Here is a 15,586-nt window from a genome sequence, read left to right on the forward strand (position 1 = left end):
AGAGGATATCCCTCCATCGATTTTTAGACACAGTGAGAGGGAGAGGGGACAGACAGAGAGAAAAACATCAATGTGAGAGAGACACATTGATTGGTTGCCTTCTGCACATGGCCCAACCAGGGCCGGGATCGAGCAACCAGGGCCTGCAACCAAGGCATGTGCCCTTGACCAGAATCGAACGCATGACCCTTCAGTCTGGAGGCCAGTGCTATATCCACTGAGCCAAACCGGCCTGGGCAAAAAAAAAAAAAAAGTGTTTTTTAAATAAAACACAATATAGGTGCTCTGATTCTAACATGTGCATTTCTTTTTTTCTTTTTCTTTTTTTTAATATTTTTTTTTATTGATTTCAGAGAGGAAGGGGAGGAGGAGAGAGAGATAGAAACACCAATGATGAGAGAGAATCACTGATGGGCTGCTTCCTGCATGCCCCACATTAGGGATGGAGTCCACAACCCGGGTACGTGCCCTGACCAGGGATGGAATTGTGACCTCCTGGTTCATAGGTCGACGTTCAACCACTGAGCCATACCGGCTGGGCACAACTTCTTTATTGCACAGAAAAAAGCAGTAACTGACAGCATCAGGGGCAGGGGATAATCGGTGACGTCACAGGATGGGGGAGCTGGGCTTCTGGAGTCCTGGAGACCTGGGCAGTGGGGAGACTGGAGGGGATTGGGAGAGCAAGCCTGCTCCACCTCTGCATTCAGCGGATCTGGTGTGGGGACAAAGGGACAGAGAAGGGAAGCCAAGCTGAGTGGGGCGGGCTGGCCTATCGCGGTGGCCCCCAGCAGGCCAGCGCCCAGCCCCAGCTCCCACTGGCCAGCCCAGCGCCAGGCCACCTAGGCGGGGCCTTCTTACTGTGTATTTGTCCCACTTCTTCTCAGGGTCGTAGGGTTCCCAGCGGCTGGCGGGGAAGATGTGCTTGTTTTTCTCGTACCAGCTCCTCAGCACCACCTTGCCCGCATGTGACTGAGGAAGGGAGAAGGGCCAGCCAGGCCTTGTGCTCAGGGTCACCCTTCTTCTCTCTTCTCTCTCTCTCTCATCTTTATTATTTTTTAAAATATATTTTATTGATTTTTTACACAGAGGAAGAGAGAGTTAGAAACATCGATGAGAGAATCATCGACCAGCTGCCTCTTGCACACCCCCCACTGGGGATGTGCCCGCAACCAAGGTACATGCCCTTGACCGGAATCGAACCTGAGACCTTTCAGTCCGCAGGTCGACGCTCTATCCACTGAGCCAAACTGGTTTCGGCTCTAATCTTTATTATTGAAAGTATTACATATAGCCCCTATTTTTTCCCCACTGACCCCTTCTAGCCCACCCCACCCCCCGCCCCAGGCCTTCACCACCCTATTGTGTGTGTCCATGGGTCATTCATATATGCACACAGTTCTTTGGCTGATCTCTTTCCACCCACTCACCCTCCCCCACCTGCCCTCCGATATTCTGAAGTATGTTCTATGCTTCCATGTCTCTGGATCCACTCCATTCATCAGTTTATTTTGTACATTAGATTCCACATATGAGTGAGATCATGTGATACTTGTCTTTCTCGGACTGGCTTATTTCGCTTAGCGTGATACTCTCCAGGGCCTGTCTTCTCTACTTCTCTTCCATCCACTGCTCCTCCCTCCCCTGGCCCAGCGCCCCTGCATCCCTGTACCTCATCCTTCTCCACAGTGGCATCGCTGAGCAGCCGCACATCATCGTGAACATCGAAGTTGAAGAGCGGGCCTACGGGGAGAAGCAGCCAGCCCACCTTCAGGCTGCTGCCCTGAGATGTTCGGGCGAGATGCTGGGGAAGGTGAGGGGCTGGGCCGGGTGCACTCACCACTCTTCCCTCGGGCCTTGGTGACGATGAAATCGTAGAAGCTGTGGTGCTAGGAGCCAAGGACAGGAAAGACGTGGCTGATGACCCCAGCCTCTCCCACGTGCAGGCTGGATGCAGGCACAGCTATCCACACTGCGCTCCCAGCCCGAGCCAAAGCCCAGAGCAGAGCAGACTGTCCTAAGAAGCCCCCAGGCAGGCCAATGCCCGCCACCCCTCCCCATGCCAGGGCTGTGGGAAGAGAAGGGACTCACGTGGGGTATGATGAGGTCCTCCTTGATGTACATGAGCTGCTCCACTCCTGCTGACCTGAGGAGAAAGGCAGGAGAGCATGATGGATGAAGCAGCAGCCAAGGAGACCAGTGCTGGAGCTGGGACACAATCTGACTGCTTGGAGGCCGGCTACTAGGTTTGGTGAGCCCAGGAGTAGCACCCACTATTCATTCCCCACATCTGGGCTAAAGAGCAAAGGCCCATGCTCCCCCCTAAGCTATGTGTGGTGAAAGGGATGGAAAGAGAATCCTGCCCGGCCAGTGTGGCTCAGTGGTTGAGCGTTGACCTATGAACCAGGAAGTCACGGTTCAATTCCTAGTCAGGGCACATGCCTGGGTTGTGGGCTCGATCCCCAGTGGGGGGTGTGCAGGAGGCAGCTGATCAATGATTCTTTCTCATCATTGATGTTTCTCTCTCCCTCTCCCTTCTTCTTTAAAATCAATTAAAATATATTCAAAATAAATTTAAAATTTTAAATATCTATATATATAAAAGCTTAAGCGACTGACCTCAGTAAAGACTGAACCACCAAACAACAGGTTGTTATGACGTATACTGACCACCAGGGGGCAGATGCTCAACACAGGAGCTGCCCCCTGGTGATCAGTGCACTCCCACAGCAAGAGCACTGCTCAGCTGACAGAGGGGCACCAAATGCAGGGCTGGTGAGCGCCAGGCAAGTGCCAATGAGGCGGCATGAAGGGCAGGCAGTCTTGGACTGCTGGTTTTGGCCCGATCCCTACAGGCCACACTGAGGGACCCCAGTGGTGCACAAATCCGTGCACCGGACCTCTAGTATATATATAAAAAGAATCCTGACCCTCTTTTCAGTAGCACAGTCAGTGCCGCACGCCACTTTTGTACACAGGGGGCAGTCATCCTGGTGAGCCACAAGCAGCAGACACCACTTGGGGCTTCTGGTACCAGAGCTGGGATAGCAGGTTCCACATGCACATACCTATTCACACATGCACACACATACACATGTCCACACGTGCTCACACCTGCACATACACCCTACCTGAGCTCACTGAAGTCTTTGCGGAGGATCTCAAGCGCCTTCTGCAGGAACTGCTGCATAGTGTTGCCTTTTTTCATCTGCATGAGGTCCGAGCCAGAGAGTTGGAAGGGAGAGATGGGACCCCAGAGATGGGATCCCAGGTGGCCAGGCCTTCTTCCCTGCTCCCCCCAGGACACCCAGGGGCCCCCACCGGAAGGGCCCTGCAGGGTCCAAAACCAGGATTGTAGCTCCTCCTCAGAGTCTGAGGAGCACAGGCCCCACACTGCCCACCTTGACTGTCCGCCGGTGCCCAGAGCCATCCCAGTAACTGAAGGTGATTTCAATTTCCTCACCTACAAAGCAGAATTGCCACTTAGTCTCCAGAACCACGCGTTTCCAGCCCCTGCAAGCTCCCTGGGGCTTAGCCTCCAGCCCAGGCCTCTCACTGGCCCAGCACCCCAGGTCCCACTTGGTGAGCACTCACTCTGTTTGTTAATCCTCAACTGAGGATATTTTCCATTGGTTTTTAGAGAGCGGAAGGGAGGGGGAGAGGCACAGAGGGAAACATCAATGTGAGAGACACACATCGATTGGTTGCCGCCCACATGCGCCCTCACCGGGGCTAGGGGTTGGGGATTGAGCCTGAACCGAAGTACATGCCTTTAACTGGAAATGACCCCACAATCCTTCACTTCCTGGGCTGATGCTCGATCCACTGAGCCAAACCAGTAGAGCATGGGCACTCACTCTTGATCTTCTCCTGCTTGGCTTCCCACTCTTGCCGAAGCTCTTCCCGGAGACGATTCTCCTCCTCCTGGGAGAGGAAAGGGATACAGGGAGGATACCAGGGATGCTCAGAGGGCATGCAGGGCCCCTCTGCCAAGGTCAGGGCCAGGGCTGGGGTCAGGCTGCATGTACCTCGCGGTCGCGGTCAGGCAAAAAGCTTGTGTCCACATCTGGGTTCTTCCCCAATTTCCTCTTCTTTGTGGGGATCTCTGGAGGCAGAAAGTAAACACAGAGGTCAGCTGCACGATGGGTCCTGGACCTTTGTCGCTCGGGGCCCAGCTCAAACGCCACCTCCTTGGAGTCTTCCTGGACTACTCTGGCTGGGATCCATGGCCCTCTGCTCCCAAGCACAGCAGCCTGCACTGGGTCTACAGGTTCCACATGCACATGCACACACATGCGCATGCACATATACATGTACTGTGTTCTTGTTCCATCAGCTGTGACCTGCTGGCATTCGGGCCAGTGTCTGAGGGAGCAAAGGATCCATTGCATTGGATGGGTAGGGCGTCCAGAGGAGTGGGTGCTTGGGTGAGGGCCCTCTCTGTTCCAGGAGCTGCGCTCATCACAGTCACACATCTTTATTTTATTTTATTATATTTTTAAAATATATTTTATTGAGTTTTTACAGAAAGGAAGAGAGAGAAATAGAAAGCTAGAAACATCGATGAGAGAGAAACATGGATCAGCTGCCTCCTGCACACCCCCTACTGGGGATGTGCCTGCAACCAAGGCACAGGCCCTTGACTGGAATCGAACCTGGGACCCTTCAGTCTGCAGGCCAACGCTCTATCCACTGAGCCACACATCTTTTCTTTTTTTCTTTTTTATTGATTTTTTGAGAAAATGAGAGAGAGGAAGGGAGAGGGAAAAAGAGAGAAAGAGAGAGAAACATTGATTTGTTCCACTTATTTATGCATTCATTAGTTGATTCTTTTTAAAAATATATTTGGCAGAAACCGGTTTGGCTCAATGGCTTGGGGACTGAAAGGTCCCGGGTTCGATTCCGGTCAAGGGCATGTACATTGGTTGCGGGCATATCCCCAGTAGGGGGTGTGCAAGGGCAGCTGATCGATGACTCTCTCATCGATGTTTCTAACTCTCTATCTCTCTCCCTTCTTCTCTGTACAAAATCAATAAAATATATATTTTTTAAAAATAAAAATATATATTTATTGATTTCAGAGAGGAAGGGAGAGACAGAAACATCAATGATGAAAGAGAATCACGGATCGACTGCCTCCTGCATGCCCCACATTGATGATCGAGCCTGAAACCTGGGCATATGCCCTGACCAGCAATCAAAGTGTGACCTCCTCGTTCATAGGTCGACACTCAACCACTGAGCCATGCCAGCTGGGCCATTGGTTGATTCCTGTATGTGCCCTGATAGGGCACTGAGCCCACAAGCTTGGTGTATTGAGATGTCACTCTCACCAACTGAGCTACCTGGCCAGGTCCCACAGCCACATATCTGCTGTCTCATCTAATCCTCACAACAGCCCCCAAAGTGCATGATATTCTATTTTCCCATTCACGGCCAACTGGGAGAAGGGAAGGAAAGTCCAGCTTTGCCAATGTCCTGGATGCTGGGACTTAGACTCCCCAACTGGTACGTGAACTAAAATGGTGGTTCTGCCGAAACCGGTTTGGCTCAGCGGATAGAGAGTCGGTCTGTGGACTGAAAGGTCCCCAGGTTTGATTCCAGTCAAGGGCATGTACCTTGGTTTCGGGCACATCCCCAGTAGGGGTGTGCAAGAGGCAGCTGGTCAATGTTTCTCTCTCATCGATGTTTCTCTCTATCCCTCTCTTTTCCTCTCTGTAAAAAAAATCAATGAAATATATATTTTTTAAAAAATAACAATAAAATAAAATATATTTTTTAAATTGATTTCCGAGAAGAAGGGAGAGGGAGAGAGAGAGAAACATCAATGATGAGAATCACTGACCAGCTGCCTCTCTCAGGCCTATATCCCAGGCATGTGCCCTTGATTGGAATTGAACCTGGGACCCTTCAGTCCGCAAGTTGATGCTCTACCCACTGAACCGAGCAAGCTAGGGCTCTATACACAGTGCAGACTTGGCTCTTTCTCTCCTGCCCTGACATGTAAAGTTCGGGACCATAAACACAGCGGGCAATGGAGGCTGGGTGATGGATGTGCTACTTCACTCGAGAGCAGTGGTCGGCAAACTGTGGCTCGGTTTGCCACTCTGTTGACTAATGAATTTGCCAACCACTCCTCTAGAGCTAGAAACCTGGGACAGAGTGGTGCCCCTAGCCTGCCCTCACCTTCTCTTTCCAACTCCTCCTCATCCATGGTCTCCTCTTCCTCCTCTTCCTCCAATTCCTCCTCTTCCTCCAGGGTGAAAGACAGGCTGGAGATCTTCCTCTTGGCCTCCTTCTTGCGCTCCTTCTCTCGCAGCTTCTCCAGCTTCCTGCGAGGCATGGATAGCCATCATTACCACATCCTCACCCGAGGCCCCCTCCATGGACCAGAGCCACTTATGGGCTCAGGGTAGGCCCATGGGGTACAGACCCTGAGGAGTCCTACTGCCATGGGTCACTTCAAGTTCATGGGCAGTGCTCTGATTAGGACACAAGGGTCCCTGTTCAAGAGGCAGGAGCCAGCATGACCCAATTCCATGCACTAGCTACCCCTTGGCGGGGGGCTGCCAGCGCAGAGGACTCACAGCTGCAGCTCCTTTGACTGCTCCTTCTTGGCCAGCTGCTTCTCGCGTTCCTTCACCAGTGCCTCCTGCTTGGCCTTCATGTCATTCAGGGTCACCAGTCCTGCGAGGCCAGGAGACACAGGATTAAGGATCGGCCACCCAGAGCCAGCAAAACAACGGTTTTGGGTCCAGGAGAGGGTGACACGCGTGTGCTGCTTACCCACGGTGCTAGACTTGAGCTCTGCCTCCACCGCATCGTAGTGCGCAGAGAACTTCTTGTCAATGTTGGATTTCATGATGTTCTCCTGTAAGGGAGGGAGAGCGGCAGTGAGGGCCGCCCACCAAGCCACAGTGGAAGTGGGGACCTGGGTCTGCGTTCCAGCCCCAGATCTGCTCCTGGCCTATACTGCTCTTGGCAGAAACAGGTCCCCTTTCCTCAGTGGATGGAACTTTCCACAGGGCTGCGAGGGGCTCTCTCAGTGCTGAGGGAGTTACATGGGCTTGTTTTCCTGTGACCTCTGAGCTGCTCTGGCCCCTCCAGACCTCCCCTTGGGTCCCAGAGTTTCCTCAGCACCCTAGATCCATGGGTTCTACCTGCCTTTTTTTATTTAATTTTATTTTAAAATATATTTTATTGATTTTTTACAGAGAGGAAGGGAGAGGGATAGAGAGTTAGAAACATCGATGAGAGAGAATCACCGATCAGCTGCCTCCTGCACACCCCCTACCGGGGATGTGCCCGCAACCAAGGTACATGCCCTTGACTGGAATCGAACCTGGGACCTTCCAGTCCGCAGACTGATGCTCTACCACTGAGCCAAACCAGTTTCGGCCCTTTTTTTAATTTTAGAGAGAGGGAAGGAAAGAGAGAGAGAAACATGGATTAGTTGCCTGCTGCATGTGCCCTGACCAGGAGTCAAACCCTCAATCTAGGTATGTGCCCTGTCCAGGAATCGAACCCCCCACCTTTTGGTGTACAGGGCAATGCTCAAACCAACTGAGCCACACCAGCCAGGGCTATACCCAGCTTGAATATATATATATTTATTTTAATGATTTCAGGGTAGAAATAGAAAAACATCAATGATGAGAGAGAATCATTGATTGGCTGCCTCCTACACTCCCCACACTGGGGATCAAGCAACCTGGAATGTGCCCTGACCGTGAATGGAACCGTGACCTCCTGGTTCATAGGTCGACGCTCAGCCACTGAGCTACACTGCCCGGGCAATACCCAGCTTTTAAGAAGAAGCTCTGGAGACCCAAGTCAAGGGGTGACAGGAGTGAGGAGTGGCCAAGAGACCTAGTCCCTCACTGAGCAATATGGCTCTCTCTTAGCTCCAGATGCTGTACCTCTGGCTGGCCAGAGTCAGCACTGAGTGGCGCGTGAACAGAGGCCTCAGCATAAGGGTTTTTGCTTGGGCCCGGCTCCCATGGTACATAGGTAGGAGCCTGCTTGCCCCTCATGTCCTGAATTCCAAAGGAAGAGTCTACTGCAAAGGCCCAAGGGGGGGGGGGGGGAGAACAACTTCTTCCTTCCTGACATCCCACTCCTGAAGGCCTTTGGCACCTGCTAGCACCCCAGCATCAGTTGGACAAAGGTTGCAGGGCAAAGGGCTCTGGTGGGTTGGCCTGGACCTGCGGGGCCTGCCCTTCCTGGGATCCATTGGCTCAGGGCACAGACCTAACTGTCAGGGCACAGGGGCCAGAGCCAGGATGCTCTGTGCCTGCGAGGGGCTCCCCAATGTGACCAATATGAACCACTGCCTGTTGGAGGCTTGTCACAAGCAAGGTCGTCTCAGCTTTCTGGGCGCACTATACAGATGAGCTTCTAACCCTTGCCGGAGGTCAGCAAGCAAGGGTCTCCCTCCCGGGGTCGCCAGGGGCCCCAGGGAGCCGGGGGGGGGGGGGGGGGGGCAGTGCGTAGCGCGCATGCTCTGTGGCGGCCCCGCCCAGCCCGCACCTCGGTGATCCGCTGCTTCATCTGCTCCATCTGCTCCCGCTGCTTCTCCCGCTTTTTCATCAGGTGCATGGCGCGGCCCGCCTCGCTCGCAGCGCCCTTGTACTGAGCCATTGTGGCAGCGGCAGCAGCGAAGACAGCGACAGTCGCCTGGCAAAGCCTCCGGCTGCCTGGCAATCAGCAGACGCCTGCGCGCTGTGACGTCGCCCAACTCAGAACGCACGGGCGCCCCGCCACGCCCAGAGCAGCAGCGCCAGCCACCCCACCACGTGACCCCCGGAGGCCCACCCCCGCGGTTCCCAGTCCGTTCCTCGACGTGAACCCCAGACCCAAGGCTGGGTTTCCCGGTCCTACTTCCTCCTGTTTATCCCAAGGCTCAGCACCACCCCCAGCCCTCTGAGAACCCCACTTCTCTGATGATCTGGCCCAAGGTGACTCCCCCTTGCTGCCCCAGGCAGCCCATTTCCCGTGCTTCCACCTGTTCGACAGGCACCCAAGACTGGACCCCAGTCCCCCATTTCCCCAGACCTGGGTCCCGTCTGCCTCCTCTTTCTTGACTGGGAGGCAAGGACCCTGCTCCAACCCCGCCTCAGGCCAGACCCCTGTCCCAGGTCCTTTCACATTGACCCCCAGGGAAGGTTTCTGTGACCCGTTTCCTCTGCGCAGGTGCCTTCAGTCCAGGAGCTGGTTCCTTCCCTGATGAAGACAGCGACCTGTTTGTAGCCATCTGGAGCCAACCTCAGCCAGAGTCCCAAACTCACGGGGACCGCATGCCACCCAGGAAAGCCGAGGCCCTACCCGGTGCCCAGTTTGGGGGAAAGGATGCCGAAGACCTGGGCTCAGGTTTCCACACAGTTTTATTGGGAGGTTTTGTTTCCTGTGAAATACACTAGAGGTTGGGGAAGGGCACACATTCACTTTGAAAGATAGGGGTTTCCCACCACTAAGGGAAAGGGTGGGGGCAGGGCACACTGGGGGTCTAGATCCGTTTTCCCACCTCCTTCTGCTTTGCTCACATTTCTCTCGGGAACAAAGAACACAAATACAAAGACACAAACAAAAATAGCACGGTCACCCTCCAACGGGGCCACGCCCAAGCCCTTCCCCATCCCAGGCCGCCCAGGGAGCCGGGGCTGCTCCACAGCCCGAGGCCGCCCCAGGACTGCGAGGGGGGGGACACAGAACTCTCTTCTCAGACAGGGGAGGCGGAAGTTAATAAATTAGAATAAATTAACGGGGAGGGGAGGGATGAAGGATGAAGCTTTGTGCTCGGAGGGCCCCTTCTCTCCAACACACAAGAGGTGGTGGGGGGAGGCAGGGGGGTCTCCAAAGGCCACTACAGTGGGAGTAAGAGCAGTGGGGGCAGAAGTCAGCTTTCCCTCCGTGTTCTTCCCGGACGGAACAGAAGAATTCGGGGTCGGGAGGAAGAAACACAGACAAGGAGAGGAACCCTCTTTTCCCAGGATAAGGAAGGGCCCAGAAAGACGATGCTAGCCACCCCCCGCCCATCTCCCAAACCATCACTAAGATTAAGGATTTGGTCAGTGAATCAATGAGGTGGGTGACAGGAATGCGGTGGGGGAAGCAGAGGATGCTGGAAACGGGGGGGGGGGGTGCCCAGCCATGCCCGTCTCCCGAGCCCTGGAGGAGAACAGGGGAGGGGCATCTGGGGCCGGGGGAGGGTCAGCAATCACTGGTCAGCTTCTCCAAAGACATCGTTCTGTTTGCGCTTCATGTTCTCAAAGTCAAAGGCGGAGCCTGCCATACGCTTGTAGATGTCTTTGATGTCGTTGCAGGTTGTCTCAAAGTGTGTGGTGGCGTCATAGGAGCAGGAACAGAACACCTGAAAACAGCCAGAGCCGGGGCCCAGGGTGAGTTGGGTAGGGGCCCTGGGCAAGCAGCCAGGGGCTGGGGCCAGGACAGGCTGCTCACCTGGCTCTCAGAACCATCGTCGATGGGCTCGTACAAGTCACTGATGGCCACAAACCTGAAGGGCAGATGGAGGGGAGGGGACAGGTCTCACCAACAGCCCTGCCCTCCACGGTACCCGTCCCCTAGCCCCCCAGCCCCTCGGCTCCGTGTCCTCCCCGCCCCAGCCCCTCACTTCTGGTCAATGGGCTCCAGTAGCTCCAGGGCCGGCTCAACCTCCTTTTCGGGCTCCGAGGTCTCCACCGTGGTGCTGGCGATGGCGATGTACTTGCCCTGAGCAGCCACGTTGTGTGCGTAGGAGATCATGCACACGTAGATGTCTGTCCGCAGGAAACGCTCCATTAACGTGAGCACGCAAAGGGCGCTCGGGGGCTGGCTCACTTTGGGCCCGCCTGACCCTCCCCAGCTCCACACGGCAGGCAGCATCCAAGCTGCCACCTTCACGAAGGGGAAGAGTCCAAGTCCCCCGGTCCCTAGGGCCCCAGGTCATGGGGACTGTGATGCGGGTCTCTATTCTTCCGTGGAGGGATCAGGCAGAGTCACCCAAAGACAACACCCTGGAGGAAGTCACGTGGAGCTTCGCCCACCTGACTTCCTGTTGACCTGGTTCTGGGGGATGATGATTTGGCAGGAGTTGGCATCGTTGGTGTTCTTGATGGGGTGGCTGAGGATGCAGATGATTCGGATAACCTGGCCAGCCTTCCGCACACGGTCTGGAATGTAGCTGGGGTCACAGATCAGCTGCTTGCAGCGGGCCACCTGTGAAAGCACCGAAAGGCCTTGTCCCTACCCGACACTCCCCTCGGTGGTCATGGAGATGGGCCCACGGCTAGGGCTGGCAGCTCCTATGTAGCCACTGCCCCTCCTGTATGTAGCAAACAGCTTCATCCTGCGTCTCAGGTAAGTACGCCCGCGATGCCGAGCTGGGCGACCCCCCTTGCTGACACTGATCAAGAACACTCCCCAGACCACTGGCACAGCCCATGGGCCTGGAGAGATACCTCTTGCCAACAGGATGGCTATGTAGACTCCTGGAGCTCCAGTGCCCAACCCAAGGCCCCCAGAGCTGAGCAGCAGCAGACCCAGCAGAGCCAGGGCCATGGGGAAGAGAACCTCTAAGAAGAACAGATTCCGCCCACGCCATCAGGACTGCGCCACAGGAAAGGCTTACCTCTCCCTCAGACTTCACACCCACCACCTTGCCATTCTCCATGATGATGTCATCCACAGGTTTGTTCAGCATATATGTCCCCCCATAGATGGCACTCAACCTACGGTGGGGAGAGTCATAGTGAGGACCCACCCAGAATATCCTGTAAACGGCTAGTGTTAAGGGTGGCATGGGGGCATAGCTGGTCTGAGGAACAAGTCTAAAGGCTCTGAGCAAGCCCTGACTCAAGGTTCCAAGGACCCCGGCCCAGTCCTCCCGCCACCTGACGGGCAGGAGCCGAGCAAGCCCCAGCTGCAGGGGCCTGCCCCTTCCACTCTGCACTTCCACACATTGCTGTGGCACCCTGGCACCCTGGCACCCGAGGAAGATGCAAAGTAAGTGAAGCCCAAGAGGGCAGAGTACAGGATGCCAGGAAAATGCTCAAGGGCCATTCCCATTCTTAGCCTTAGTGCTGTTCAGTACTGCCAACGGAAAGAAGCTGTGGTCTCACCTTGCAAAGCCCTGAGGCAGCTCTCCAAGGCCATAGAGTGGGTATAAATATGGGCTCTTGCCATACCGGGCCAGGGACTCGCTGTACAACTTGATGCGGTTGATGGTCTCGAGACAAGGCTGGTCCAAGTAGCTGGGGGGGAGGGGGACAAGGTCAGAAGAAGAGGCTCAACAGAACCCCCAGCTCACCCCCACCCAGGCGCCAGGCTAGCATCCCCTGCCCTCATTGGCCTGGGGAAACTTAGGGGTTAAACACGGGGAAGGAGTGGAAAAGCAACAGGTGAGGGTGAGGCTGAGGATGGGGGATGTGCACACTGGACCGAGGGAGCGGTAGGCAGGGGTGGGGAGCAGGGCTCAGGCCAGGTGCGGTGCAGGGCGCCATGACAGCTTCTCCTCACTCATCGGTGCGGTAGAGCGCCAGGGCGTGGCCAGTGAAGTCAATGACGTCCTGGCCCAAGTCAAACTTCCGGTAGACTTCGCGCATGCTGGTGCTCTGGGGGTCGACGCCCTCAAAGGTCTTGGGGTCGTTCTCATCAAAGTTTGCCACAAACACCAGGAACTTGCGGAAGCGCCTTTTCTCAAACATCCCCATCAGATCTGCAGAGATGATGCGAGAAAAGCCTTCACATCACAGAACATAAAGCTCTCCTTCCCGCCAGGCAGGCCAAGGAAGCAGGGTCCCTAGCTCCCGGCTGAGTTATCTTGCTCACTGCCATGTGACCTTCGATGAACCCCTCTGCCCTTCTCAGCCTCAGTTTCCCATCCGGAAAGGCTGTGAGGGCCCTCCTGGCTCTGACACTGGAAGATGTTTCACTGTTCAGGTGCAGCCCCTAACAAAAGCTGAAGTCTGCCCAGCCAGTGTGGCTCAGTGTGGCTGAGCATGTACCTGTGAACCAGGAGGTCATGGTTCGAATCCCGGTCAGAGCACATGCCCGGGTTGTGGGCTTGATCTCCTGGGGGGGGGGGAGGTGCAGGAGGCAGCCAATCCATGATTATGATTCGCTCTCATCATTGCTATTTCTATCTCTCTCTGACATTGTTTTAAAAGGCTAACATCTTTCATGGAGTCCGCCCTCCACATCCCCCGTGTACACGGACTTCCCTCCTGGCAATCAGTGTGAGGGTCAGCCCAGGGCGGGAGAGAAGAGACAGAGCAAGGGACTTCTGGAATGTGACCTTGGGTGGGGGACTCCCTGTTCTGGATGGCTGCCCCCACCCCCAAGATCCTCTGGCTCAGGGGACCCGGACTCACTGGAAGCCAAGGCTTCGGTCTCGGTGGACGGCACTTTGTAGATCTTGCCCCCCTTGTAGACGAAGCTGCCTTCCACCACCTTGAAGTCCAAGTAGCGAGTCACTTCTGTGTACAGTAACATCTTTACCAGCTGCCCTGCAGGGTGCGGAAGGAAAGGCAACAGTATCAACATGGCTCCCTCAGCAGCTCTGGCTGCCCCTCCTTTGGAGCCTGAGCCCTCTCTGGTTGTCCCAGTCACCACCCCCCGCAATACGTCCTGCGTCTCCCTCACCATTGGCCATGAGGAATTTGGGGATCAGATCAACATTCCAGTCTCGGCCCCGGCCCATCGACTCCGGTGGCCCCTCCAGCAACTGAAAACGCTTATACAGCTGTAAGCAGGGAGGAGAGAAAGAGAGGCACCTCTAAGACCACCCCTCCCGCCCCTGCCCCTCCTGCCCAGAAACCCTAAGGAGCCGCCGTAGCACTCTAAGCAAGAGGGTAGCAAGGGATGGGCCCGGCTCGGTGGCCTCACCTCCTCCAGGGGTGTGATGGAGGAGCTCTCGCCCCCATAGTAGGGGTTCCGGTCCATATGCAGCACCTTCTTCCCATTCACAGACATGATGCCCGACAGGATGCATTCCTGCAGAAGGGGTGGCATTGGCTGTGCTCCCACCTGCCCCCATTCCCACCAGCAGCCCTTACTGGTTCCCCACCCCAAACGGGAGAGGACGGCAAAGCTAGAAAGACTCCGCACCAATGGACAGCTCCTTTCACCATCACCATCACCACCACCACCACCACCACCATCAACACCACCACCACCACCACCACCATCACCACCACCACCACCACCACCACCCCCTGCTGGCCGAGTGGCCTAAAATGAGGGGGCAATGGTTTGATCTGACCACAGTCTCCTTTATAACCTTGCAGGGCAGAGAGAGAAAGAAAGAATGGGAGCAGAGCAGGAGAGGGGAGCCAGCAGGCACACAGATGGGCTATTCAGCAACTCCCACCGAGAGACGCATCTAGCTACACCAGCTCTCTACCCAGAGCTGCAAGAAAAGACAGGTGAGATACCATGAGCCACAGGGGAGACCCAGCTGGATGGACCCCCGTAAGGGAAGGGAAGAAAGGCTTAGCAAGATCCAGGAATCGCAGACCCCACCCTGGGCTGCTGGGTCCTCCGAGTGGCCCCTGGCCTGGAGTCTTCCCCCCAGGGGAGGGGCTCCTGCGCCACCACCGAGGGAAATGTCTCTCTGAGGAGCAGCCCAACGGGGTTTGGGGAAGGGGGGAGATGAACACCCCACCGTTCACTGTCACTGTCACTAACCCAAAGACAAAGGCTGCCGACACTAGTCAGCCTGAGGTATCCATGGGAAACTGGGGGGGGGGGGAGGGGAGGATAGGAGGAGTAGCGGGAATGTGGCCACTGCCCCCACAACTGCTCCTTCTGGAACATTCCCTGGGTCCCCAGGCCCCCTAAAAAGCTGAGAAGGCAAGATGAGGGTCCACCCTGGCCGAGGGCCCCTGACCAAGGTCCTTATATTTCATCCTCATCAGGATTAGCGCAAGATGAGAGAGGATGCTGAACGGGCCGGTGTCGGGGCGAGGGGCTCTGGGGGGTATAGGGCTGAGTGGGGGGTATAGGGCGGGGGCTCTGGGGAGTATAGGGTCGAGTCGGGGTGTAGGCTGGGATGGGGAGGGCAGAAGGGGCCGGCTGTCGGGACCCGGGGAGTTGAAGGGGCAGGGAAAACGGGGGCCATTTCTTAGAGACGGAGCCACGGCAGTGGGTAGAGGCGACATCGCGGGGATGGGCACGGGGCTGTTTTTTTCGGGGACCAGAGAGCCAGCCGGGGCGGGCAGCGCCGCTGATGGCAGTGACAGGATGGGTCGGGGGCGGCAGCACTGCGGGGAGGATGGATGGGGCGATGCGGGGCTCGGGGCGCCCGGGGCCGCACTTACGGTGAGGCCGGTGCCCAGCACGATCACATCGTATTCTTCATCCATGGTCGGGCCTGGGTGCCAGCGCCGGGGGCTCCTCCTCCTGCTTCACCACCGCCGCCGCCGCTGCCGCAGCACTGGACCAAAGATGGCGGCGCGGCGGCCGCCCCCCCCCCCCCCGCGATCCCTCCGCCGCGTCAAAGAGTCCGTCCCTCCCCGCGCTCCGCCGCGCACGGCGGGGCCCCCGCCTCCCCGGGGCCCCTCCCGGGAGGGCTGCCGGGGCCCTGGCCTCT

At 56.3% G+C, this 15,586-nt stretch overlaps 2 protein-coding genes across 4 annotated transcripts; both read right to left on the bottom strand.

Annotated features, from left to right (window-relative positions):
• Nucleotides 1-533: 533 nt before the first annotated feature.
• FAM50A (family with sequence similarity 50 member A) lies at nt 534-8,739 on the bottom strand. Its single transcript, XM_084870660.1, has 13 exons — nt 8,530-8,739; nt 6,787-6,871; nt 6,588-6,687; nt 6,187-6,332; nt 4,029-4,105; nt 3,858-3,924; nt 3,402-3,463; nt 3,132-3,208; nt 2,092-2,146; nt 1,841-1,889; nt 1,673-1,743; nt 862-972; nt 534-715 (listed from the first exon to the last, which is right to left on the bottom strand). The coding sequence occupies exons 1-13, from the start codon at nt 8,638-8,640 to the stop codon at nt 707-709; spliced, it is 1,020 nt and encodes a 339-aa protein (XP_084726786.1). The 5' UTR covers nt 8,641-8,739; the 3' UTR covers nt 534-706.
• Nucleotides 8,740-9,365: 626 nt separating this feature from the next.
• On the bottom strand, nt 9,366-15,466 carry GDI1 (GDP dissociation inhibitor 1). Of its 3 annotated transcripts, XM_084870047.1 has the most exons (11): nt 15,315-15,466; nt 13,882-13,989; nt 13,639-13,738; nt 13,368-13,502; nt 12,514-12,712; nt 12,117-12,248; nt 11,627-11,726; nt 11,043-11,214; nt 10,631-10,775; nt 10,459-10,513; nt 9,366-10,369 (listed from the first exon to the last, which is right to left on the bottom strand). In XM_084870047.1, exons 1-11 carry the CDS (start codon nt 15,357-15,359, stop codon nt 10,217-10,219), a joined length of 1,344 nt encoding a protein of 447 aa, XP_084726173.1. In that variant the 5' UTR covers nt 15,360-15,466; the 3' UTR covers nt 9,366-10,216. The 3 variants fall into 3 exon arrangements, with proteins under 3 accessions (XP_084726173.1, XP_084726174.1, XP_084726175.1); XM_084870048.1 differs by lacking the exon at nt 13,639-13,738 and having other exon boundaries at nt 15,315-15,452; XM_084870049.1 differs by lacking the exons at nt 13,639-13,738; nt 13,882-13,989 and having other exon boundaries at nt 15,315-15,445.
• Nucleotides 15,467-15,586: the final 120 nt, after the last annotated feature.

This window comes from Pipistrellus hanaki (genome assembly GCF_964339955.1).
Source record: "Pipistrellus hanaki genome assembly, chromosome: X".
NCBI lineage: Eukaryota > Metazoa > Chordata > Mammalia > Chiroptera > Vespertilionidae > Pipistrellus > Pipistrellus hanaki.